This window comes from Salmo trutta, chromosome 35 (assembly GCF_901001165.1).
Source record: "Salmo trutta chromosome 35, fSalTru1.1, whole genome shotgun sequence".
NCBI lineage: Eukaryota > Metazoa > Chordata > Actinopteri > Salmoniformes > Salmonidae > Salmo > Salmo trutta.
The window spans coordinates 39,884,820-39,907,280 of NC_042991.1; the positions used below are offsets into that span (position 1 = coordinate 39,884,820).

Below are 22,461 nucleotides of genomic sequence, written 5' to 3' on the forward strand. Positions count from 1 at the left end.
GCTGTGTGCTTAGGGTTGTTGTCCTGTTGGAAGGTGAACCTTCGCCCCAGTCTGAGGTTTTCATCAAGGATCTCTCTGTACTTTGCTCCGTTCATCTTTCCCTCGATCCTGACAAGTCTCCCAGTCACTGCCGCTGAAACACATCCCCACAGCATGATCCTGCCATCACCATGCTTCACCGTAGGGATGGTGCCAGGTTTCCTCCAGATGTTATTGGCATTCAGGCCAAAGAGTTCAGTCTTGGTTTCATCAGACCAAAGAATCTTGTTTCTCATGGTCTGAGTGCTTTTTGTGCCTTTTGGCAAACTCCAAGCGGGCTGTCATGTGACTTTTACTGAGGAGTGGCGTCCGTCTGGCCACTCTACCATAAAGGCCTGATTGGTGGAGTGCTGCGGAGATGGTTGTCCTTCTGGAAGGTTCTCCCATCTCCATAGAGGAACTCTGCCAGAGTGACCATCGGGTTCTTGGGTCACCTCCCTGACCAAGGCCCTTCTCCCCCGATTGCTCAGTTTGGCCAGGCGGCCAGCTCTAGGAAGAGTCTTGGTGGTTCAAAACTTCTTCCATTTAAGAATGATAGAGGCCACTGTGTTCTTGGGGATCTTCAATGCTGCAGACATTTTTTGGTTCCCTTCCCCAGATCTGTTTGACACAATCCTGTCTCAGAGCTCTACGGACAATTCCTTCGACCTCATGGCTTGGTTTTTGCTCTGACATGCACTGTCAACTGTGGGACCATCATATAGACAGGTGTGTGCCTTTCCAAATCATGTCCAATCAATTGAATTTACCACAGGTGGACTCCAATCAAGTTGTAGAAACATTTCAAGGATGACCAATTGAAACAGGAAGCACCTGAGTTCAATTTCAAGTCTCGTAGCAAAGGGTCTGAATACTTATGTAAATATGGTATCTGTTCTTTTATTTGTAATAAATTTGCAAAATGTTCTAAAAACCTGTTTTCAAACCGAATTTCAAATCAAATTTTATTTGTCACGAGCCGAATACAACAGGTGTATCACCTTACCGTGAAACGCGTACCTACAAGCCCTTAACCAACTGCGCAGTTCAAGAAAGAGTTACTAAATAAAGTAAAGTAAAACAAACGTAATTAAATCAAAAGGTAACAAGAAAATTGCACAACAATGACAATGCTATATACAGAGGATACCTGTAGCGAGTCCATGTGCGGGGGTACAGGTTAGTCGAGGTCATTTCTAAAGTGAATATGCATTGATAATAAACAGCAAGTTTTCGCTTTGTCATTATGAGGTATTGTATTGATGAGGTATAATAATAATTTAATCAATTTTAAATTAACAGTTTTACCTTTTTTTTTTTTTTTTTACATTTTAGTCATTTAGCAGACGCTCTTATCCAGAGCGACTTACAGTAGTGAATGCATACATTTTTTTCTCCTTACTTAGATTAAGGCTGTAACGTGACAAAAATGTGGAAAAGGGGAAGGGGTCTGAATACTTTCTGAATGCGCTGTATAGAACTAACATTTTGGGGCAATTCGGCCAAATTCGCATAGAAATGTGAGTTATAGATCGGTCATTCTCATCGAAAGCAAGTCTAAGAAGGGGTAGATCTGTTCTATGTATGCTATTTTACGCTTCCTGTTCTTAAGTTTCGTTTTTGCTTCTTTTACTTTTACATTTTGTACACCAGCTCTAAACAGCTGAAAATACTATACTTTTGGTTATGGAAAATAGATTTCTCAAACGTTTAGATGGTTGAATGATTCTCTACATTATACTCCCTTGTTTTGCCACATTAACTGAAATAAGGCAAACTATTAGAAATGTAGCAACCAGGAAACGGTGGAGGTATTTCTACATAGTGCAGCTTTAAATACGTTTCATGGTTTGTTTCCTTGCCACGATATTTATGAGTATCGCGATACTAATGCGTATCGCGATACTAATGAGTATCCTACTGGCCAGCTTCAGTGAGTGGAACTTGAAAAGCTAACTAGCCTAGCTAGCTAGCTAACTAAAACAATAATATTCAGACATACCGGCGATAGAGTAGCTTTAGTTAAATTAGCTAAATAGTTAGACTTAGTTCTCTGAAATATATTCCTTTAATGTTAATGTTACGACATATAACAGCCCAAATAGGACACGACAGCAAAATAAATCGACGCTTATCAAGCTAGTCGGCTAACGTTAGCTAGCTCGCTAGCTACATAACAAGTTGTGTTAGTTCAGGCCTTTACATCGGAGTGTCTAAAAGTCACCACTAGCACTTTTCACAGAATCTAACCTTCATCATAGTTGTATCCTCGGACATTTCTGTGCCGGGACATGTTGCCTTAAACTTGTCCTTTCGGCCGTGTAGAGGAGGGTTTTTGGGGGATCACAGCGTTTGTTGTAACATGTCATGCGTCCATATGGGCGAAGCGAGAGGTTTTACTCCGCTCGAAATCTGGCCACGAAGTGAGGAATAGTTTGAATGGAGGTCAATGAATTTTTTTTTTTTTTAATTTGGTCAACAACAACAACAAAAATATATATATAATTACTAATTTGCTACGTGAGATTATTTGATCGAATAGAATTATCGTAATGACTAGATTGTTATGAATGGACGACTTTATTTTAGAGTTCCTCTTGTCATAGAGATAGATAGATGACTCCTAATGGTTTAAAACTAGTTTTAGCATGGGCATTGTCATTGAGGGCTTCCACTATTTTAAAGTATTCAACTGGGTGAAGATTCCTACGAGTTGAGAGCAATCAGCCAGTGAAGAAGAATCACAGTGACTATTTTAAAATGGAAATTGCGTCAAGGGCGCTACCCGTGTTGTCACAGACCCTGTAATAGTACAGAGACAAAGAGGAGTCAACTATCTATCTCTATGGCCTGTTGTTCACACTCTTATCTTCCCTCATTGGCTAGAATGGTCCCACGTGATCTCGCCTTCCTTCCATCTTTTCGGACATGTAATTCCATTGTTAGAGCGGTGCCTCGAATATCTATAATATAATAGACAATCTTTTGACTTTCCTAGAGCCATAAACCCTATGTAGATACCCCTACCCGAGTTTAAACCGAACCGAACATTGTTTTCCCTGATCTCTAAGGTCCCCCCCCCCCCCATATGTGAAATGGACGGTTGTGTAAATATTATTTTACTGCAAAAGTGTTTACATTCATAGATATCGTGACACCACTATAACTAAAACAGTGCAGAATAATGCCTGGTGTGGAATTCCACCAATCCGAAGAGAGGAAAAAGCCTTCCTGCTCTGTGGACAACGAATCCCATTATTAGGGCAGAGACGTAGGCGTCCAGTCAATGGCCGCGTTTAGAGAGCATACAAATCCATGAAGCATTGTGGGTAATTGGTGACTGATGATACCAATAATAATGAGTAGTTATTTATGATGCCAGGTGATTTGTAGATCTAATCAGTAGTTATTTATGATGCCAGGTGATTTGTAGATCTAATCAGTAGTTATTTATGACGCCAGGTGATTTGTAGATCTAATGAGTAGTTATTTATGATGCCAGGTGATTTGTAGATCTAATCAGTAGTTATTTATGACGCCAGGTGATTTGTAGATCTAATCAGTAGTTATTTATGACGCCAGGTGATTTGTAGATCTAATGAGTAGTTATTTATGATGCCAGGTGATTTGTAGATCTAATGAGTAGTTATTTATGATGCCAGGTGATTTGTAGATCTAATGAGTAGTTATTTATGACGCAAGGTGATTTGTAGACCAGTCAGTCGGCAGTCTCCTGCACTGTCGATCAAGCCCATTGTAACTAGTATGTCTGGCTGGATACACACCTCTGCACAGACTGTAGAGTAGAGGGTTCTGCTGTTGAGAGGTTCAAAACAACAGAGAGGTTACAGTGAGGCAGCTTGCTACGTGACATCGACGTTACCATTTGTACTTTAACTATTTTCACATCGTTACGACACTGTATATAGACATAATATGACATTTGAAATGTCTTTATTCTTTTGGAATTTTTGTGTGAGTGTAATGTTTACTGTTTTATTTATTTATTGTTTATTTCACTTTTGTTTATGATCTATTTTACTTGCTTTGGCAATGTAAACATATATATCCCATGCCAATAAAGCCTCTTTAAATTAAAATGGTCGTTTAAGTTACTTCTAAATGCAGAGCTAGGGTCTGTCTCACTACTCCAATCCTAAACTGAAATCCTGGCATGGAGTAAGATAAAACCGGATTTACTGTCTGAGCAACGTTAAAATACGGTAGGGTGAAACCTCTTCAGTAGCATTATGGCTACGCTACAATACATCTATTCCAACAACAATACCAACATTTACTTTAACTTTGATCCATTAAAAATTAGAAGAAAATATTCTAACATCAAAGCTGTTCCAAAGACAATTATATTCCCTCATCAAATCATTTTAAAAAACAGCTCCATCTTTCTTTCTTTTTTTCCATTTATGAAAAACAGGAAACCTCACGTTACTGTGAAGGTCGTTTTCTGTAGGCTTTTCCAAGGAAACCCCACGTTACTGTGAAGGTCGTTTTCTGTAGGCTTTTCCAAGGAAACATCACATTACTGTGAAGGTCGTTTTCTGTAGCCTTTTCCAAGGAAACTTCACCTTCTGAGCTCATGCAGCTTCAGCCTGTGTTTCTGGAAACCACCCGTTTGACGGTTGTGACTAGAAAAAAGTACAGCTATGGACCAAAAGTTGCCTGTTTGAGTCGTGGCAGGGACACATGTAGAACTTTAGCTAAACCTAACCCTTTTCCTAACCTTAACCTAATTCTCCTAACCTACTCCTTTAGTTTTCCTAACCTTAACCTAATTCTCCTAACCTACTCCTTTAGTTATCCTAACCTTAACCTAGTTCTCCTAACCTACTCATTTAGTTTTCCTAACCTTAACCTAGTTCTCCTAACCTTAACCTAGTTCTCCTAACCTTAACCTAGTTCTCCTAACCTACTCATTTAGTTATCCTAACCTTAACCTAGTTCTCCTAACCTACTCATTTAGTTTTCCTAACCTTAACCTAGTTCTCCTAACCTTAACCTAGTTCTCCTAACCTTAACCTAGTTCTCCTAACCTACTCATTTAGTTCTCCTAACCTTAACCTAATTCTCCTAACCTGGTCCTTTAGTTTTCCTAACCTGCTTCTGTCCAACTCCATCTAGCCAAAACCCCTTTAGAAACTGAGTGTGTCTGCCAATCTGGTGCGAACACCCACCCACTGCCCTGGCTGAATGGTATGTAAAGTGGTGGTGATGATGATGATGATGATGATGATAATGGAGGAGGATGATGAGATAACTACTAAGTTACCACCACCACCGGATAACTAACTAGGTCTATATGTGTACGCTACCCTGTCACGTTCGTCGTAGGAAGGAGACCAAAGTGCAGCGTGGGTATCGTTCCACATCTTTTATTTTAAACGTGAAACTTTACAAAAACAAACAATAAACTACAAACAAAACACAAACCGTGACAAAAGAGGTGTAACATGCACTAACTCAAAATAATCTCCCACAAACACAGGTGGGAAAAACAACTACTTAAATATGATCCCCAATTAGAGACAACGATGACCAGCTGCCTCTAATTGGGGATCATACAAAAATCCCAACATAGAAAAAATAAACTAGAAACAAAACAACATAGAACTGAACACACTAGATAAACCCCCCCCAGCCACGCCCTGACCTACTCTACTATAGAAAATAAGAACTCTCTATGGTCAGGACGTGACACTACCATTCAAAAGTTTGGGGTCACTTAGAAATTTTCCTTGTTTTTGAAAGAAAAGCACTTTTTTTTGTCCATTAAAATAACATCACATTTATCAGAAATACAGTGTAGACATTGTTAATGTTATAAATGACTATTGTAGCTGGAAACGGCTGATTTTTAATGGAATATCTACGTAGGCGTAAAGAGGCCCATTATCAGCAACCATCACTCCTGTATTCCAATGGCACGTTGTGTTAGCTAATCCAAGTTTATCATTTTAAAAGGCTAATTGATCATTAGAAAACTCTTTTACTATTATGTTAGCACAGCTGAAAACTGTTGTTCTGATTAAAGAAGCAATAAAACTAGCCTTCTTTAGACTAGTTGAATATCTGGAGCATCAGCATTTTGTGGGTTCGATTACAGGCTCAAAATGGCCAGAAACAAAGACCTTTCTTCTGAAACTCGTCAGTCTATTCTTGTTCTGAGAAATTAAGGCTATTCCATGTGAGAAATTGCCAAGAAACTGAAGATCTCGTACAACGCTGTGTACTACTCCCTTCATAGAACAGCGCAAACTGGCTCTAACCGGAATAGAAAGAGGAGTGGGAGGCCCCGGTGCAGGACCAATCAACAAAGTGAGGGAGTCTAGCTGTGTACTACTCAGTACAATCACAGTAAGATACTTCTTCTTCTTTCTTTTTTTACCCAGAAATGATTTGATATTGAGATTAAGGGTGGAGTGTTGGTCTACGGTTTCCTCCATGGACAGGGCTGGAGGGTGGAATGAGCAGGGCCCGGGTCGGTCTACGGTTTCCTCCATGGACAGGGCTGGAGGGTGGAATGAGCAGGGCCCGGGTCGGTCTACGGTTTCCTCCATGGACAGGGCTGGAGGGTGGAATGAGCAGGGCCCGGGTCGGTCTACGGTTTCCTCCATGGGCAGGGCTGGAGGGTGGAATGAGCAGGGCCCGGGTCGGTCTACGGTTTCCTCCATGGGCAGGGCTGGAGGGTGGAATGAGCAGGGCCCGGGTCGGTCTACGGTTTCCTCCATGGACAGGGCTGGAGGGTGGAATGAGCAGGGCCCGGGTCGGTCTACGGTTTCCTCCATGGACAGGGCTGGAGGGTGGAATGAGCAGGGCCCGGGTCGGTCTACGGTTTCCTCCATGGACAGGGCTGGAGGGTGGAATGAGCAGGGCCCGGGTCGGTCTACGGTTTCCTCCATGGACAGGGCTGGAGGGTGGAATGAGCAGGGCCCGGGTCGGTCTACGGTTTCCTCCATGGACAGGGCTGGAGGGTGGAATGAGCAGGGCCCGGGTCGGTCTACGGTTTCCTCCATGGACAGGGCTGGAGGGTGGAATGAGCAGGGCCCGGGTCGGTCTACGGTTTCCTCCATGGACAGGGCTGGAGGGTGGAATGAGCAGGGCCCGGGTCGGTCTACGGTTTCCTCCATGGACAGGGCTGGCGCTGAAGCTCCTGCTGACTCCATTAAGTTGTGGTACGTGATTTCTGTCACGGGCTGGCTCGAGAAAACAACAGGAGAGGTAGAGTCAGGCGCAGGAGACAGAGCTGGCTGGAGAAAACAACAGGAGAGGTAGAGTCAGGCGCAGGAGACAGAGCTGGCTGGAGAAAACAACAGGAGAGGTAGAGTCAGGCGCAGGAGACAGAGCTGGCTGGAGAAAACAACAGGAGAGGTAGAGTCAGGCGCAGGAGACAGAGCTGGCTGGAGAAAACAACAGGAGAGGTAGAGTCAGGCGCAGGAGACAGAGCTGGCTGGAGACAACAACAGGAGAGGTAGAGTCAGGCGCAGGAGACAGAGCTGGCTGGAGAAAACAACAGGAGAGGTAGAGTCAGGAGACAGAGCTGGCTGGAGAAAACAACAGGAGAGGTAGAGTCAGGAGACAGAGCTGGCTGGAGAAAACAACAGGAGAGGTAGAGTCAGGCGCAGGAGACAGAGAGTTCTTGACCACACTTCTTTATTAAAAGCAACAGGATGTGGTCGCCAAAAGTATACGGGCGCAGCCCTTAAATGATTCTGCGGTGGTGTACAAAAATGAAAATAAACCACAGGCAGAGGGAAAAACCCATACATCCTACGCTAACCTAAATAACCCCCCCTTACTAATGACTAACCAAAAACAGGTGCGTGCCTAACTAGACCTAACCAACAGAAAGTGAAACAAAAAGGGATCGATGGTAGCTAGTAGGCCGGCGACGACGACCGCCGAGCTCCGCCCGGCCGAGGAGGGGCGCCACCATCCGTCACTGTCGTGACACCCAGAAATGATTTGATATCGAGATGAAAAATTACTGCATTGGACCTTTAATCCCCTTCTATTTAATAAAAAATAAACGTATCTGCCAAAACCAGCTACATGTAAAGGATAAGAATTAAGAGTTTAGCTTTTTTGTTGTTGTTGTTGCACACTTCAATATTGAGACAGGTTTTAAAAGTCAGGCTTAGGAACAATGACTCAAGAAATTAGATTTGATGTAACGGGGTCGCAAGCTGTGCATGGAAATACCAACACCACACACACACACACACACACACACACACACACACACACACACACACACACACACACACACACACACACACACACACACACACAACACACACACACACACACACACACACACACACACACACACACACACACACACACACACACACACACACACACACACACACACACACACACACACACGCATGCACAAACAAAGCCTCCAACCCAGACCAGACCCACCTGTGTTCCAGAAGTGTGTGTGCAGCCACACACACACACACACACACACACACACACACACACACACACACACACACACACACACACACACACCCTTGAAAGGTCAACCCAGCCCTGTGAGCCCACCCTGACCACAACACCCAGACAGAGAAAGCGTTTCAGACGGACCCAGTGACATCACTCTATTTCCATCACCGAGGGGGTGGGGGGTGGGGGGGCTGAGGGAGAGAACACGTCTGATTCCAGAATGGCACCCTATACCCTACACAAGTGCACCATCCGAGGCTCTGGTCTATAGTAGTGCACTATATAGGGAATAGGGCTCTGGTCTATAGTAGTGTACTATATAGGGAATAGGGCTCTGGTCTATAGTAGTGCACTATATAGGGAATAGGGCTCTGGTCTATAGTAGTGCACTATATAGGGAATAGGGCTCTGGTCTATAGTAGTGTACTATATAGGGAATAGGGCTCTGGTCTATAGTAGTGCACTATATAGGGAATAGGGCTCTGGTCTATAGTAGTGCACTATGTAGGGAATAGGGCTCTGGTCTATAGTAGTGCACTATATAGGGAATAGGGCTCTGGTCTATAGTAGTGCACTATATAGGGAATAGGGCTCTGGTCTATAGTAGTGCACTATATAGGGAATAGGGCTCTGGTCTATAGTAGTGCACTATATAGGGAATAGGGCTCTGGTCTATAGTAGTGCACTATATAGGGAATAGGGCTCTGGTCTATAGTAGTGCACTATATAGGGAATAGGGCTCTGGTCTATAGTAGTGCACTACATAGGGAATAGGGCTCTGGTCTATAGTAGTGCACTATATAGGGAATAGGGCTCTGGTCTAAAGTAGTGCACTATATAGGGAATAGGGCTCTGGTCTATAGTAGTGCACTATATAGGGAATAGGGCTCTGGTCTATAGTAGTGCACTATATAGGGAATAGGGCTCTGGTCTATAGTAGTGCACTATATAGGTAATAGGGTGTCATTTGGGATACACCCTTCTCTATCTAGGCCACTTTCTGACAAACTGTCACCTGGAACAGAAGCATGTTCATTGTAAAGGTCTCCATCGTTTACCAGGTGCCTGCTCTTTATTTAGCCACCCAGGGTCGATTCAGACTGTCACCGTATCTGACAGGGAATACAGTGTAGATTCAGACTGTCAGTGTATCTGACAGGGAAATACAGGGTCGTTTCAGACTGTCACCGTATCTGACAGAGCCATACAGGGTCGATTCAGACTGTCAGTGTATCTGACAGGGCCATACAGGGTAGATTCAGACTGTCACCGTATCTGACAGGGAAATACAGGGTCGATTCAGACTGTCAGTGTATCTGACAGGGCCATACAGGGTCGATTCAGACTGTCAGTGTATCTGACAGGGCCATACAGGGTCGATTCAGACTGTCAGTGTATCTGACAGGGCCATACAGGGTAGATTCAGACTGTCACCGTATCTGACAGGGCCATACAGGGTCGATTCAGACTGTCAGTGTATCTGACAGGGCCATACAGGGTAGATTCAGACTGTCACTGTATCTGACAGGGAATACAGGGTCGATTCAGACTGTCACTGTATCTGACAGGGAATACAGGGTCGATTCAGACTGTCAGTATATCTGACAGGGCCTCACAGGGTCGATTCAGACTGTCAGTGTATCTGACAGGGAAATACAGGGTCGATTCAGACTGTCAGTGTATCTGACAGGGAAATACAGGGTCGATTCAGACTGTCAGTGTATCTGACAGGGCCATACAGGGTCGATTCAGACTGTCAGTGTATCTGACAGGGAAATACAGGGTCGATTCAGACTGCCAGTGTATCTGACAGGGAAATACAGGGTCGATTCAGACTGCCAGTGTATCTGACAGGGAAATACAGGGTCGATTCAGACTGTCAGTGTATCTGACAGGGAAATACAGGGTCGATTCAGACTGTCAGTGCATCTGACAGGGCCATACAGGGTCGATTCAGACTGTCAGTGTATCTGACAGGGCCATACAGGGTAGATTCAGACTGTCACCATATCTGACAGGGAAATACAGGGTAGATTCAGACTGTCAGTGTATCTGACAGGGCCATACAGGGTAGATTCAGAATGTCACCATATCTGACAGGGAAATACAGGGTAGATTCAGACTGTCAGTGTATCTGACAGGGCCATACAGGGTAGATTCAGACTGTCACCGTATCTGACAGGGAAATACAGGGTAGATTCAGACTGTCAGTGTATCTGACAGGGCCATACAGGGTAGATTCAGAATGTCACCATATCTGACAGGGAAATACAGGGTCGATTCAGACTGTCAGTGTATCTGACAGGGAAATACAGGGTCGATTCAGACTGTCAGTGTATTTGACAGGGCCATACAGGGTAGATTCAGACTCAGGTTTCATATACACTACAGATGTGCTGCTCACCGTATCTGGCAGGACTGCACCAGATTAACCTTGATACTCAATAGGGAATATGGTGCCATTTGGGAGACAGCAGATAGATGGTGTGGGAGAGGAGTAGGGGGCCATTTGGGAGACAGCAGATAGATGGTGTGGGAGAGGAGTAGGGGGCCATTTGGGAGACAGCAGATAGATGGTGTGGGAGAGGAGTAGGGGGCCATTTGGGAGACCGCAGATAGATGGTGTGGTAGAGGAGTAGGGGGCCATTTGGGAGACAGCCGAGAGATGGTGTGGGAGAGGAGTAGGGGGCCATTTGGGAGACAGCCGAGATATGGTGTGGGAGAGGAGTAGGGGGCCATTTGGGAGACAGCCGAGAGATGGTGTGGGAGAGGAGTAGGGGGCCATTTGGGAGACAGCAGAGAGATGGTTTGGGAGAGGAGTAGGGGGCCATTTGGGAGACAGCAGATAGATGGTGTGGGAGAGGAGTAGGGGGCCATTTGGGAGACCGCAGATAGATGGTGTGGTAGAGGAGTAGGGGGCCATTTGGGAGACAGCCGAGAGATGGTGTGGGAGAGGAGTAGGGGGCCATTTGGGAGACAGCAGAGAGATGGTGTGGGAGAGGAGTAGAGGGCCATTTGGGAGACAGCAGAGAGATGGTGTGGGAGAGGAGTAGGGGGCCATTTGGGAGAGGAGTAGGGGGCCATTTGGGAGACAGCAGAGAGATGGTGTGGGAGAGGAGTCGGGACCATTTGGGAGACAGCAGAGAGATGGTGTGGGAGAGGAGTAGGGGGCCATTTGGAAGACAGCAGAGAGATGGTGTGGGAGAGGAGTAGGGGGCCATTTGGGAGAGGAGTAGGGGGCCATTTGGTAGAGGAGTAGGGGGCCATTTGGTAGAGGAGTAGGGGGCCATTTGGGAGAGGAGTAGGGGGCCATTTGGAAGAGGAGTAGGGGGCCATTTGGGAGAGGAGTAGGGGGCCATTTGGAAGAGGAGTAGGGGGCCATTTGGGAGAGGAGTAGGGGGCCATTTGGTAGAGGAGTAGGGGGCCATTTGGGAGAGGAGTAGGGGGCCATTTGGAAGAGGAGTAGGGGGCCATTTGGTAGAGGAGTAGGGGGCCATTTGGTAGAGGAGTAGGGGGCCATTTGGGAGAGGAGTAGGGGGCCATTTGGAAGAGGAGTAGGGGGCCATTTGGTAGAGGAGTAGGGGGCCATTTGGTAGAGGAGTAGGGGGCCATTTGGGAGAGGAGTAGGGGGCCATTTGGTAGAGGAGTAGGGGGCCATTTGGTAGAGGAGTAGGGGGCCATTTGGTAGAGGAGTAGGGGGCCATTTGGTAGAGGAGTAGGGGGCCATTTGGTAGAGGAGTAGGGGGCCATTTGGGAGACAGCAGAGAGATGGTGTGGGAGAGGAGTGGAATGACAGAGAAAACAGAGAAAGGAGAGATCTGATCTGAAAAGGTAAACAGTTGGGGTAAACAGAGGTAAACGGTCGGGTGCCTCCGGGCTCACCTCGGGTGGGGGTGTCTCACTGTATGCTTGGGGGGGGGGGGGGGGGGGGGGGGGGGGGGGGGGGGGGGGGATGCCCCATGAGTTTAGTTCAACTGTTTTACCTCATCAGAACAGAATTATGAACTGAATTACAGACTGAATTATAAACTGAATTATAGACTGAATTAAAGACTCTCCTCCTCTCCCCTCCTCTCCTCTCTCCCCACCTCCTCCCTATCCTCCCCTCCTCTCCCCTCCTCTCCCCTCCTCTCCTCTCTCCCCTCTTCTCCTCCCATCTCCTCTCCTCTCCTCTCTCCCCTCTTCTCCTCCCCATCTCCTCTCCCCTCCACTTCTCCCCTCTCCTCCCCACCCTCCTCTCCTCTCCTCGCCCCTCTCCTCCACTCTCCCCTCTTCTCCTCCCCATCTCCTCTCCTCTCCTCTCCTCTCCTCTCTCCCCTCCACTTCTCCCCTCTCCTCCCCACCTCCTCTCCTCTCCTCTCCCCTCCTCTCCTCTCTCCCCTCTTCTCCTCCCATCTCCTCTCCTCTCCTCTCCTCTCTCCCCTCTTCTCCTCCCCATCTCCTCTCCCCTCCACTTCTCCCCTCTCCTCCCCACCTCCTCTCCTCTCCTCGCCCCTCTCCTCCCCATCTCCTCTCCTCTCCTCCCCTCTCCTCTCTCCCCTCTTCTCCTCCCCATCTCCTCTCCCCTCCACTTCTCCCCTCTCCTCCCCACCTCCTCTCCTCTCCTCTCCTCCACTCTCCTCTCTCCCCTCCCCTCCTCTCCGATCGTCTCGTCTCCTCACCCCTCCTTTCCTCTCCCCTCCCCTCCTCTCCTCTCCTCTCCTCTCCTCTCTTTTCCTTCCCTCCCATCCCCTCCTCACCCCAACCTATGACATATCTCACATTAGCTTTGAAAGCCTGACTATAGCTCAAAATCTCAGGGCTAAGAAGTATTCAAATAACCCTACCCGACCACACAATGCTTTGCAAAGAGGGCTGCCTTGACAATGGCAGCACTAACCTGTCCAATCGCGCTCATGCAAATGACCTCATCCCACTGGCCAGGACACAGACAGACAGGCTCTGAGCATGCCAGGTCAAACGTTGTGGAACGTTCAGATAGAATTACTCCCCAATGGCACCCTATTCCCTATATAGTGCACTACTTTAGACCAGAGTCCTATGGCACCCTATTCCCTATATAGTGCACTACTTTAGACCAGAGTCCTATGGCACCCTATTCCCTATATATAGTGCACTACTTTTGTCCAGGGCCCATGGTGTGCAATTTGGGACATAGTCATAGAACTATACTACATAGAATAAACATGCCTACCTAACATGTAAAATAAGGAATTTGGTCAATTCTAGTCATGACATTTCTATCTGCAGCGGTCCTAATGTGGTAGATTTAACAACAGGTCTGTCTCTAACCCCTAGGAGCTGAGGGAGTTACCTCGGGAGTGTGTGTGTGTGTGTGTGTGAGAGAGAGCCAGAGTGAAAGTGTGTGTGTGTGTGTGTGTGTTAGTCAGGGCTTTATCAAGATGTAGTTTTTACTACTGCCCTCTAGGGAGAAGAAAAACACCAGACTTTGACTTAGAAAGCCGTACCTGAGTGTCTCACAACACACAGGTACACAGGTGTGTGTGCTGCAGGGAAGTGTATCCAGGCAACAGGTAGCCCCATCTTAAGATGAGGGAACGAACTGTAAGTCACTCTGGAAAAGCATCTGCTTCATGACTCAAATGTTAATGTATTGTAGGTACAGTATGAGTCATACACCATGAAACATTTTTTTAATTTATTCATTTACATAATTCTGATGCATTTTTTTAATAAACATAATCAAAAAAACACTTTTTATGCAGGAATCTAATCAAAGACCAAATAAAAGGTAAACGTGTTTAATTAGATTTGTTATTAAAAAAAAAAGTTTGCTTGTGTCAAACAATCTAACCTTAATACCAAAATAGTGTTTTAAAGATGTTAACGCTCTGAGTAATTTCAGGACTAATGATTACCCGCCTATAACCTGTACTATAAAACGGTTTAACGTTTCACTACGTGCGCGGTGTCTGTCCACTCCACGCCGCATGTAAGGTTCTGTTCGGTGAATTGACCCCCATCACGCGTGGATGAGTGACCCGGGGACAATAACGTGGGTTTTTTTTTTGGGGGGGGGGGGGGGGGGGGGTTGACGGTAATTGTAAGTGACCGAGACAATACGATAGTGTATCGGGAAGAACAATAACTATGAGAACATTAATTTTATACAAGTCAGTGTGACCATCGGACTCCTCTCCTCTAGACCACGCTGAAGAGACGGGCCCTGAGATTACATCATGGTTATGTGGCTTGACAAAAACAAACTTGACTTCTAGTTTTGTGTTTATGAGGAAAAACCGGTTGTCCCAGACTGACTTGTTTTTTAATGGACCTGTAAAAACACACACACACACACATATATATATATATATAAATAATATCCACAATGTGACATGAAGTTAAACCAAACACGTTGCCTGAGTGATCATGAGAAGATGGTGTTATCTGAAGGTAATTAACATGTTATTAACATTAGCATGTCATTTCACCTCAAAGTGAAAGTCAACAATTTACGGTGACTAATTTCTCATCATTATTCTACAACACTCTCCCTACTGACATAAAGTCACACACGTAATTTATCAGTACTTTTCACAAACTCCCTCATTTTTTATCAATACCCCGATAAGACCTGACTACAATAACCTAGTTTATAAATAGTTAACTAGGATCTAATTATACATAATTCTAGAGTTGAAATGAATCTCCTTTCATTACTAGAGAATGTTTTCCCTGTTGACGTTAGACTGCTGTTTACAAACTCACTGATCAGTTTAGCTTATCGATACGCGACATGAAATAGGTTACAGTAGCCTAGGGGAATAGGCTACGGTCATAAAAGTCACTTGAATGACTCATCTCACGATACAAGAGCACTTTTATCCTTCATTTAGGATACAAAATGTTTTGTACGACCGCCGTTCAACAAAAAAAACCGCACCAGGCTTAATCATTTTAGGCGTTATCAATACGACGCGACATCGATATGAATAGAGGCAGTGGCCTACTTCGGTAGCACGATAAATAATGAAATAACTGTAGTAAACTAGTATTCAACAGCAGCAGCAGCCCAGCAACAGGTAAAGAGAGGAGAAACCACCATGCCACCTTGCTTCACCACGAGGTCCACTCAACTCCATGCCAAAAACATTACGTCCACAATTGTTTACATTGTCCTCAGATACAATAAACCCCCTTCCCCGTCCACAAATTACTTTTTTAAATGTTTTTGCCTCCAAGAAAAAACGAGAATGAACCTCTTGAAAAGTAGCGACAAAGTTCAGCGCGGAAAGGGTAAGGAATACGCGCCTATGTCGAGGCGCCAAACGGAGCGGGTTGCAGGAGGAGGAAGAGGAGGGTGAGGAGGAGGAGGAGGAGGGGCTATAGCGGGACTCGTGGCTTTCCGCTCTGTTTACAAGCCTGCGTGATCCTTCACTCTTTTAATGTCAACCTGCTCCTTCTTCCTCGGCAGACAGGAGAGACAGTCAGAACAGAACCGCAGCGCAGCGCTCAGAGAGGACACGGACATAGAGTTGCTCTCTACAGAAACGACCCTTCGCATGGCTAGGCGGCCAAGACACAGGTACAATAAACTTCAAATACTACGCTACAGTTGCTGGTATCTGGGCTTTTAGATGGACTATCATTTCATTTATCTTTGTCTCTCACTCTTTTGTCTCTCAACAACTGCGTTAAAATTACGTTTCGATTTCCTGCATGTGGATTGTTTCGGTTGGAGTTAGAAGTTATTTAAAAACGTTATTTTGTGCAGCTAAGAGAGCGAGAGATGTTGTTTTTGAGAGGATCTGTAGCTCTGTTCTGTCTCAGATAACAGGTGCTGGTAGTCATCTGGCATGTGTTGGCCTCACGCTGCTTCGCTGCGCTAGTGATGACTCTCTCTCTTACACACGCTCTCTCTCTCTCTCTCTCTCTCTCTCTCTGTCTCTCTCTCTCTCTCTCTCTCTCTGTCTCTCTCTTTCTCTCTCTCTTTCTCTCTCTCTCTCTGTCTCTCTCTCTCTTTCTCTCTTTCTCGCTCATCTCTGCCTCTCTCTCTCTCTCTCTCTCCGCCTCTCTCTCTGTCTCTCTGCCCCCCTCTCTCTCTCTTTCTCTCTGTCTGTCTGTCTGTCTGTCTGTCTGTCTGTCTCTCTCTCTCTCTCTCTCTCTCTCTCTCTCTTTCTCTCTTTCTCTCTCTCTCTGCCTCTCTCCCTCTCTCTCTCTCTTTCGCTCTCTTTTCCTCCCTATCTTTCTATCTCTCTCTCATTTCACACACCGCAAAATATCTCATTAATTCCACCAGGCAGGTGCTAATTCTGCCTCGGTGCCGACCCCCAGCACGGTGCGTAATGTTGATGTGTTCTTATCATATTTACTTTGGTGTTCCCAGGTGTTTTGTAGGATACAGTGAGTGGAGCATTGTTAATTAAAATAAGGCTGGTTGGCTTGGTGGCTGTGTTAGATCCTGTGCTTGTAATATGCTAAGGAAAGCTCACAAGGTGCATATCCTTTAATATAGATGAAGGCATAGAGGGTACTGCAGCATCCCTGGAAAAAAAGCAGAATAAAAAAGCAAAATTTAAAAAAATTTAAAGTTTAAAAAATTTAAAAAATACAATATTTTTACATACCACTTCACTATTTTCTACATCAAAACGATCAAATATGTAATCATGTAGTATTTTATATTTGAGATTCTTCAAAAGTAGCCATCCTTTGCCTTGATGACAGTTTTTGCCATTCTCTCAACCAGCTTCATAAGGAATGCTTTTCCAAGAGTCTTGAAGGAGTTCCCACATATGCTGAGCACTTGTTGGCTGCTTTTCCTTCAGCAGCAAAGCATTCCCACTCCATCACACCTCCTCCTCCATGCTTCACGGTGGGAACCACACATGCGGAGATCATCCGTTCACCTACTCTGCGTCTCACAAAGACACGGCAGTTGGAACCAAAAATCTCACATTTGGACTCATCAGACCAAAGGACAGATTTCCATCGGTCTAATGACCATTGCCCGTGTTTCTTGGCCCAAGCAAGTCTCTTCTTATTATTGGTGTCCTTTAGTAGTGGTTTCTTTGCAGCAATTCGACCATGAAGGTCTGATTCACGCAGTCTCCTCTGAACAGTTGATGTTGAGATGTGTCTGTTACTTGAACTCTGTGAAGCATTTACCTCTGCAGCAGAGGTAACTCTGGGTCTTACTTTCCTGTGGCGGTCCTCCTGAGAGCCAGTTTCATCATAGCTCTTGATGGTTTTTGCGACTGCACTTGAAGAAACTTTCAAAGTTCTTGACATTTTCCATATTGACTGACCTTCATGTCTTAAAGTAATGATGGACTGTCGTTTCTCTCCGCTTATTTGAGCTGTTCTTGCCATAATATGGACTTGGTCTTTTACGAAATAGGGCTATCTTTTGTATACCACCTCTACCTTGTCACAACACAACTGATTGGCTCAAACGCATTAAGAAGGAAATCAATTCCACAAATTAACTTTTAACAAGGCACACCTGTTAATTGAAATGCATTCCATGTGACTACCTCCTGAAGCTGGTTGAGAGAATGACAAGAGTGTTGAAAGCTGTCATCAAGGCAAAGGGTGACTACTTTGAAGAATCTCAATTTTAAAATATATTTGGATTTGTTTAACACTTTTTTGGTTACTAAATGATTCCATATCTGTTATTACATAGTTATGATGTAATCATCCTGGAGTCGCCTCTTCACTGTTGACGTTGAGATTGGTGTTTTGAGGGTACTATTTAAAGAAGTTGCCAGTTGAGTACTTTCGAGGCGTCTGTTTCTCAAACTACGAGTTCAGTTTCTTGGCAATTTCTCACATGGAATAGCCTTCATTTCTCAGAACAAGAATACACTGACAAGTTTCAGAAGAAAGTTCTTTGTTTCTGGCCATTTTGAGTCTGTAATCGAACCCACAAATGCTGATGCTCCAGATACTCAACTAGTCTAAAGAAGGCTAGTTTTATTGTTTATTTAATCAGGACAAAAGTTTTCAGCTGTGATAACATAATCGCAAAAGGGTTTTCTAATGATAAATTAGCCTTTTAAAATGATAAACTTGGATTAGCTAACACAACGTGCCATTGGAACACAGGAGTGATGGTTGCTGATAATGGGCCTCTGTACGCCTGTGTAGATAATCCATTAAAAATAAGCCGTTTCCATCTACAATAGTCATTTATAACATTAACAATGTCTACACTGTATTTCTGATCAATTTGATGTTATTTTAATGGACAAAAAAAAAGTGATTTTCTTTCAAAAAACAAGGACATTTCTAAGAGACCCTAAACTTTTGAACGGTCGTGTATATCTCTGTTCCATATGAATTAACCTTGACTTTTTTTAAACAATTATGACCAGCAGATATTATAATTTACAAGGGAGATTTTGTTCTTTTTTTCCACCAATTATGGTAAAGGTTGATTACCAGTAGAGGCTATTTGTCACGTCCTAACCAGTGAAAGAGGTAATTTGCCATAGTAGAGTGGTCAGGGCGTGGCAGCGGGGTTTGTTTTGTAGGTATTTTAGGTTTTCTGTTTCTATGTGGGTTTGTTCTAGTTGTCTATTTCTATGTGTTGGTTTTCATGTTCGGCCGGGTATGGTTTCCAATCAGAGGCAGGCGTCTTTCGTTGTCTCTGATTGGAAGCCATACTTAGGCAGCCTGTTTTTCCTTTGGGGTTGTTGGTAGTTGTTTTCCGTTTGAGTCTAAGTACCTGACGGGACTGTGTTGGTCGTTTTGTTATTTTGTAAAGTGTCTTCATTAAAATTTATTGAAAATGAGCACTATCCACGCTGCGTCTTGGTCTCCATTTCACGACCCCTGTGACACTATCTTATCCTTTATACTGTAGTAAACACACCATGGGTTACTGTTCTCCTTTATACTGTAGTAAACACACCATGGGTTACTGTTCTCCTTTATACTGTAGTAAACACACCATGGGTTACTGTTCTCCTTTATACTGTAGTAAACACACCATGGGTTACTGTTCTCCTTTATACTGTAGTAAACACACCATGGGTTACTGTTCTCCTTTATACTGTAGTAAACACACACCATGGGTTACTGTTCTCCTTTATACTGTAGTAAACACACCATGGGTTACTGTTCTCCTTTATACTGTAGTAAACACACACCATGGGTTACTGTTCTCCTTTATACTGTAGTAAACACACACCATGGGTTACTGTTCTCATTTATACTGTAGTAAACACACACCATGGGTTACTGTTCTCCTTTATACTGTAGTAAACACACCATGGGCTACTGTTCTCCTTTATACTGTAGTAAACACACACCATGGGTTACTGTTCTCCTTTATACTGTAGTAAACACACCATGGGTTACTGTTCTCCTTTATACTGTAGTAAACACACACCATGGGTTACTGTTCTCCTTTATACTGTAGTAAACACACCATGGGTTACTGTTCTCCTTATACTGTAGTAAACACACCATGGGTTACTGTTCTCCTTTATACTGTAGTAAACACACCATGGGTTACTGTTCTCCTTTATACTGTAGTAAACACACCATGGGTTACTGTTCTCCTTTATACTGTAGTAAACACACCATGGGTTACTGTTCTCCTTTATACTGTAGTAAACACACCATGGGTTACTGTTCTCCTTTATACTGTAGTAAACACACCATGGGTTACTGTTCTCCTTTATACTGTAGTAAACACACCATGGGTTACTGTTCTCCTTTATACTGTACTAAACACACCATGGGTTACTGTTCTCCTTTATACTGTAGTAAACACACCATGGGTTACTGTTCTCCTTTATACTGTAGTAAACACACCATGGGTTACTGTTCTCCTTTATACTGTAGTAAACACACCATGGGTTACTGTTCTCCTTTATACTGTACTAAACACACCATGGGTTACTGTTCTCCTTTATACTGTAGTAAACACACCATGGGCTACTGTTCTCCTTTATACTGTAGTAAACACACCATGGGTTACTGTTCTCCTTTATACTGTAGTAAACACACCATGGGCTACTGTTCTCCTTTATACTGTAGTAAACACACCATGGGTTACTGTTCTCCTTTATACTGTAGTAAACACACACCATGGGTTACTGTTCTCCTTTATACTGTAGTAAACACACCATGGGCTACTGTTCTCCTTTATACTGTAGTAAACACACCATGGGTTGCTGTTCTCCTTTATACTGTAGTAAACACACCATGGGTTACTGTTCTCCTTTATACTGTAGTAAACACACCATGGGTTACTGTTCTCCTTTATACTGTAGTAAACACACCATGGGCTACTGTTCTCCTTTATACTGTAGTAAACACACCATGGGTTACTGTTCTCCTTTATACTGTAGTAAACACACCATGGGTTACTGTTCTCCTTTATACTGTAGTAAACACACCATGGGTTACTGTTCTCCTTTATACTGTAGTAAACACACACCATGGGTTACTGTTCTCCTTTATACTGTAGTAAACACACACCATGGGTTACTGTTCTCCTTTATACTGTAGTAAACACACCACGGGTTACTGTTCTCCTTTATACTGTAGTAAACACACCATGGGTTACTGTTCTCCTTTATACTGTAGTAAACACACACCATGGGTTACTGTTCTCCTTTATACTGTAGTAAACACACCATGGGTTACTGTTGTCATTTATACTGTAGTAAACACACACCATGGGTTACTGTTCTCCTTTATACTGTAGTAAACACACCATGGGTTACTGTTCTCCTTTATACTGTAGTAAACACACACCATGGGTTACTGTTCTCCTTTATACTGTAGTAAACACACACCATGGGTTACTGTTCTCCTTTATACTGTAGTAAACACACCATGGGTTACTGTTCTCATTTATACTCTAGTAAACACACACCATGGGTTACTGTTCTCCTTTATACTGTAGTAAACACACCATGGGTTACTGTTCTCCTTTATACTGTAGTAAACACACCATGGGTTACTGTTCTCCTTTATACTGTAGTAAACACACCATGGGTTACTGTTCTCCTTTATACTGTAGTAAACACACACCATGGGTTACTGTTCTCCTTTATACTGTAGTAAACACACACCATGGGCTACTGTTGTCCTTTATACTGTAGTAAACACACACCATGGGTTACTGTTCTCCTTTATACTGTAGTAAACACACACCATGGGTTACTGTTCTCCTTTATACTGTAGTAAACACACCATGGGTTACTGTTCTCCTTTATACTGTAGTAAACACACCATGGGTTACTGTTCTCCTTTATACTGTAGTAAACACACCATGGGTTACTGTTCTCCTTTATACTGTAGTAAACACACCATGGGTTACTGTTCTCCTTTATACTGTAGTAAACACACCATGGGTTACTGTTCTCCTTTATACTGTAGTAAAAACACACCATGGGTTACTGTTCTCCTTTATACTGTAGTAAACACACACCATGGGTTACTGTTCTCCTTTATACTGTAGTAAACACACCATGGGTTACTGTTCTCCTTTATACTGTAGTAAACACACCATGGGTTACTGTTCTCCTTTATACTGTAGTAAACACACCATGGGTTACTGTTCTCCTTTATACTGTAGTAAACACACACCATGGGTTACTGTTCTCCTTTATACTGTAGTAAACACACCATGGGTTACTGTTCTCCTTTATACTGTAGTAAACACACCATGGGTTACTGTTCTCCTTTATACTGTAGTAAACACACCATGGGTTACTGTTCTCCTTTATACTGTAGTAAACACACCATGGGTTACTGTTCTCCTTTATACTGTAGTAAACACACACCATGGGCTACTGTTCTCCTTTATACTGTAGTAAACACACCATGGGTTACTGTTCTCCTTTATACTGTAGTAAACACACACCATGGGTTACTGTTCTCCTTTATACTGTAGTAAACACACCATGGGTTACTGTTCTCCTTTATACTGTAGTAAACACACCATGGGTTACTGTTCTCCTTTATACTGTAGTAAACACACCATGGGTT

The 22,461-nt window shown here is 44.0% G+C and overlaps 2 protein-coding genes across 4 annotated transcripts in view; one reads left to right on the forward strand and one right to left on the reverse strand.

Annotated features, from left to right (window-relative positions):
* Positions 1-2,635, reverse strand: part of LOC115175191 (HBS1-like protein) — a 64,266-nt gene extending 61,631 nt beyond the window's left edge. Inside the window, exon 1 of one of the 2 annotated variants that reach the window (XM_029734436.1) lies at positions 2,269-2,635. In XM_029734436.1, coding sequence (XP_029590296.1) covers positions 2,269-2,311 — 43 coding nt within the window. In that variant the 5' untranslated portion in view covers positions 2,312-2,635. Of the gene's footprint in view, positions 1-2,221; positions 2,247-2,268 lie in introns of those variants that run through there. The other variant, XM_029734437.1, reaches the window with a different exon arrangement.
* Positions 2,636-15,877: 13,242 nt separating this feature from the next.
* LOC115175192 (transcriptional activator Myb) overlaps positions 15,878-22,461 on the forward strand; it is a 43,785-nt gene continuing 37,201 nt past the window's right edge. For both annotated transcript variants that reach the window (XM_029734440.1, XM_029734441.1), the window contains exon 1: positions 15,878-16,033. In XM_029734440.1, coding sequence (XP_029590300.1) covers positions 15,894-16,033 — 140 coding nt within the window. In that variant the 5' untranslated portion in view covers positions 15,878-15,893. The remainder of the gene's footprint in view (positions 16,034-22,461) is intronic.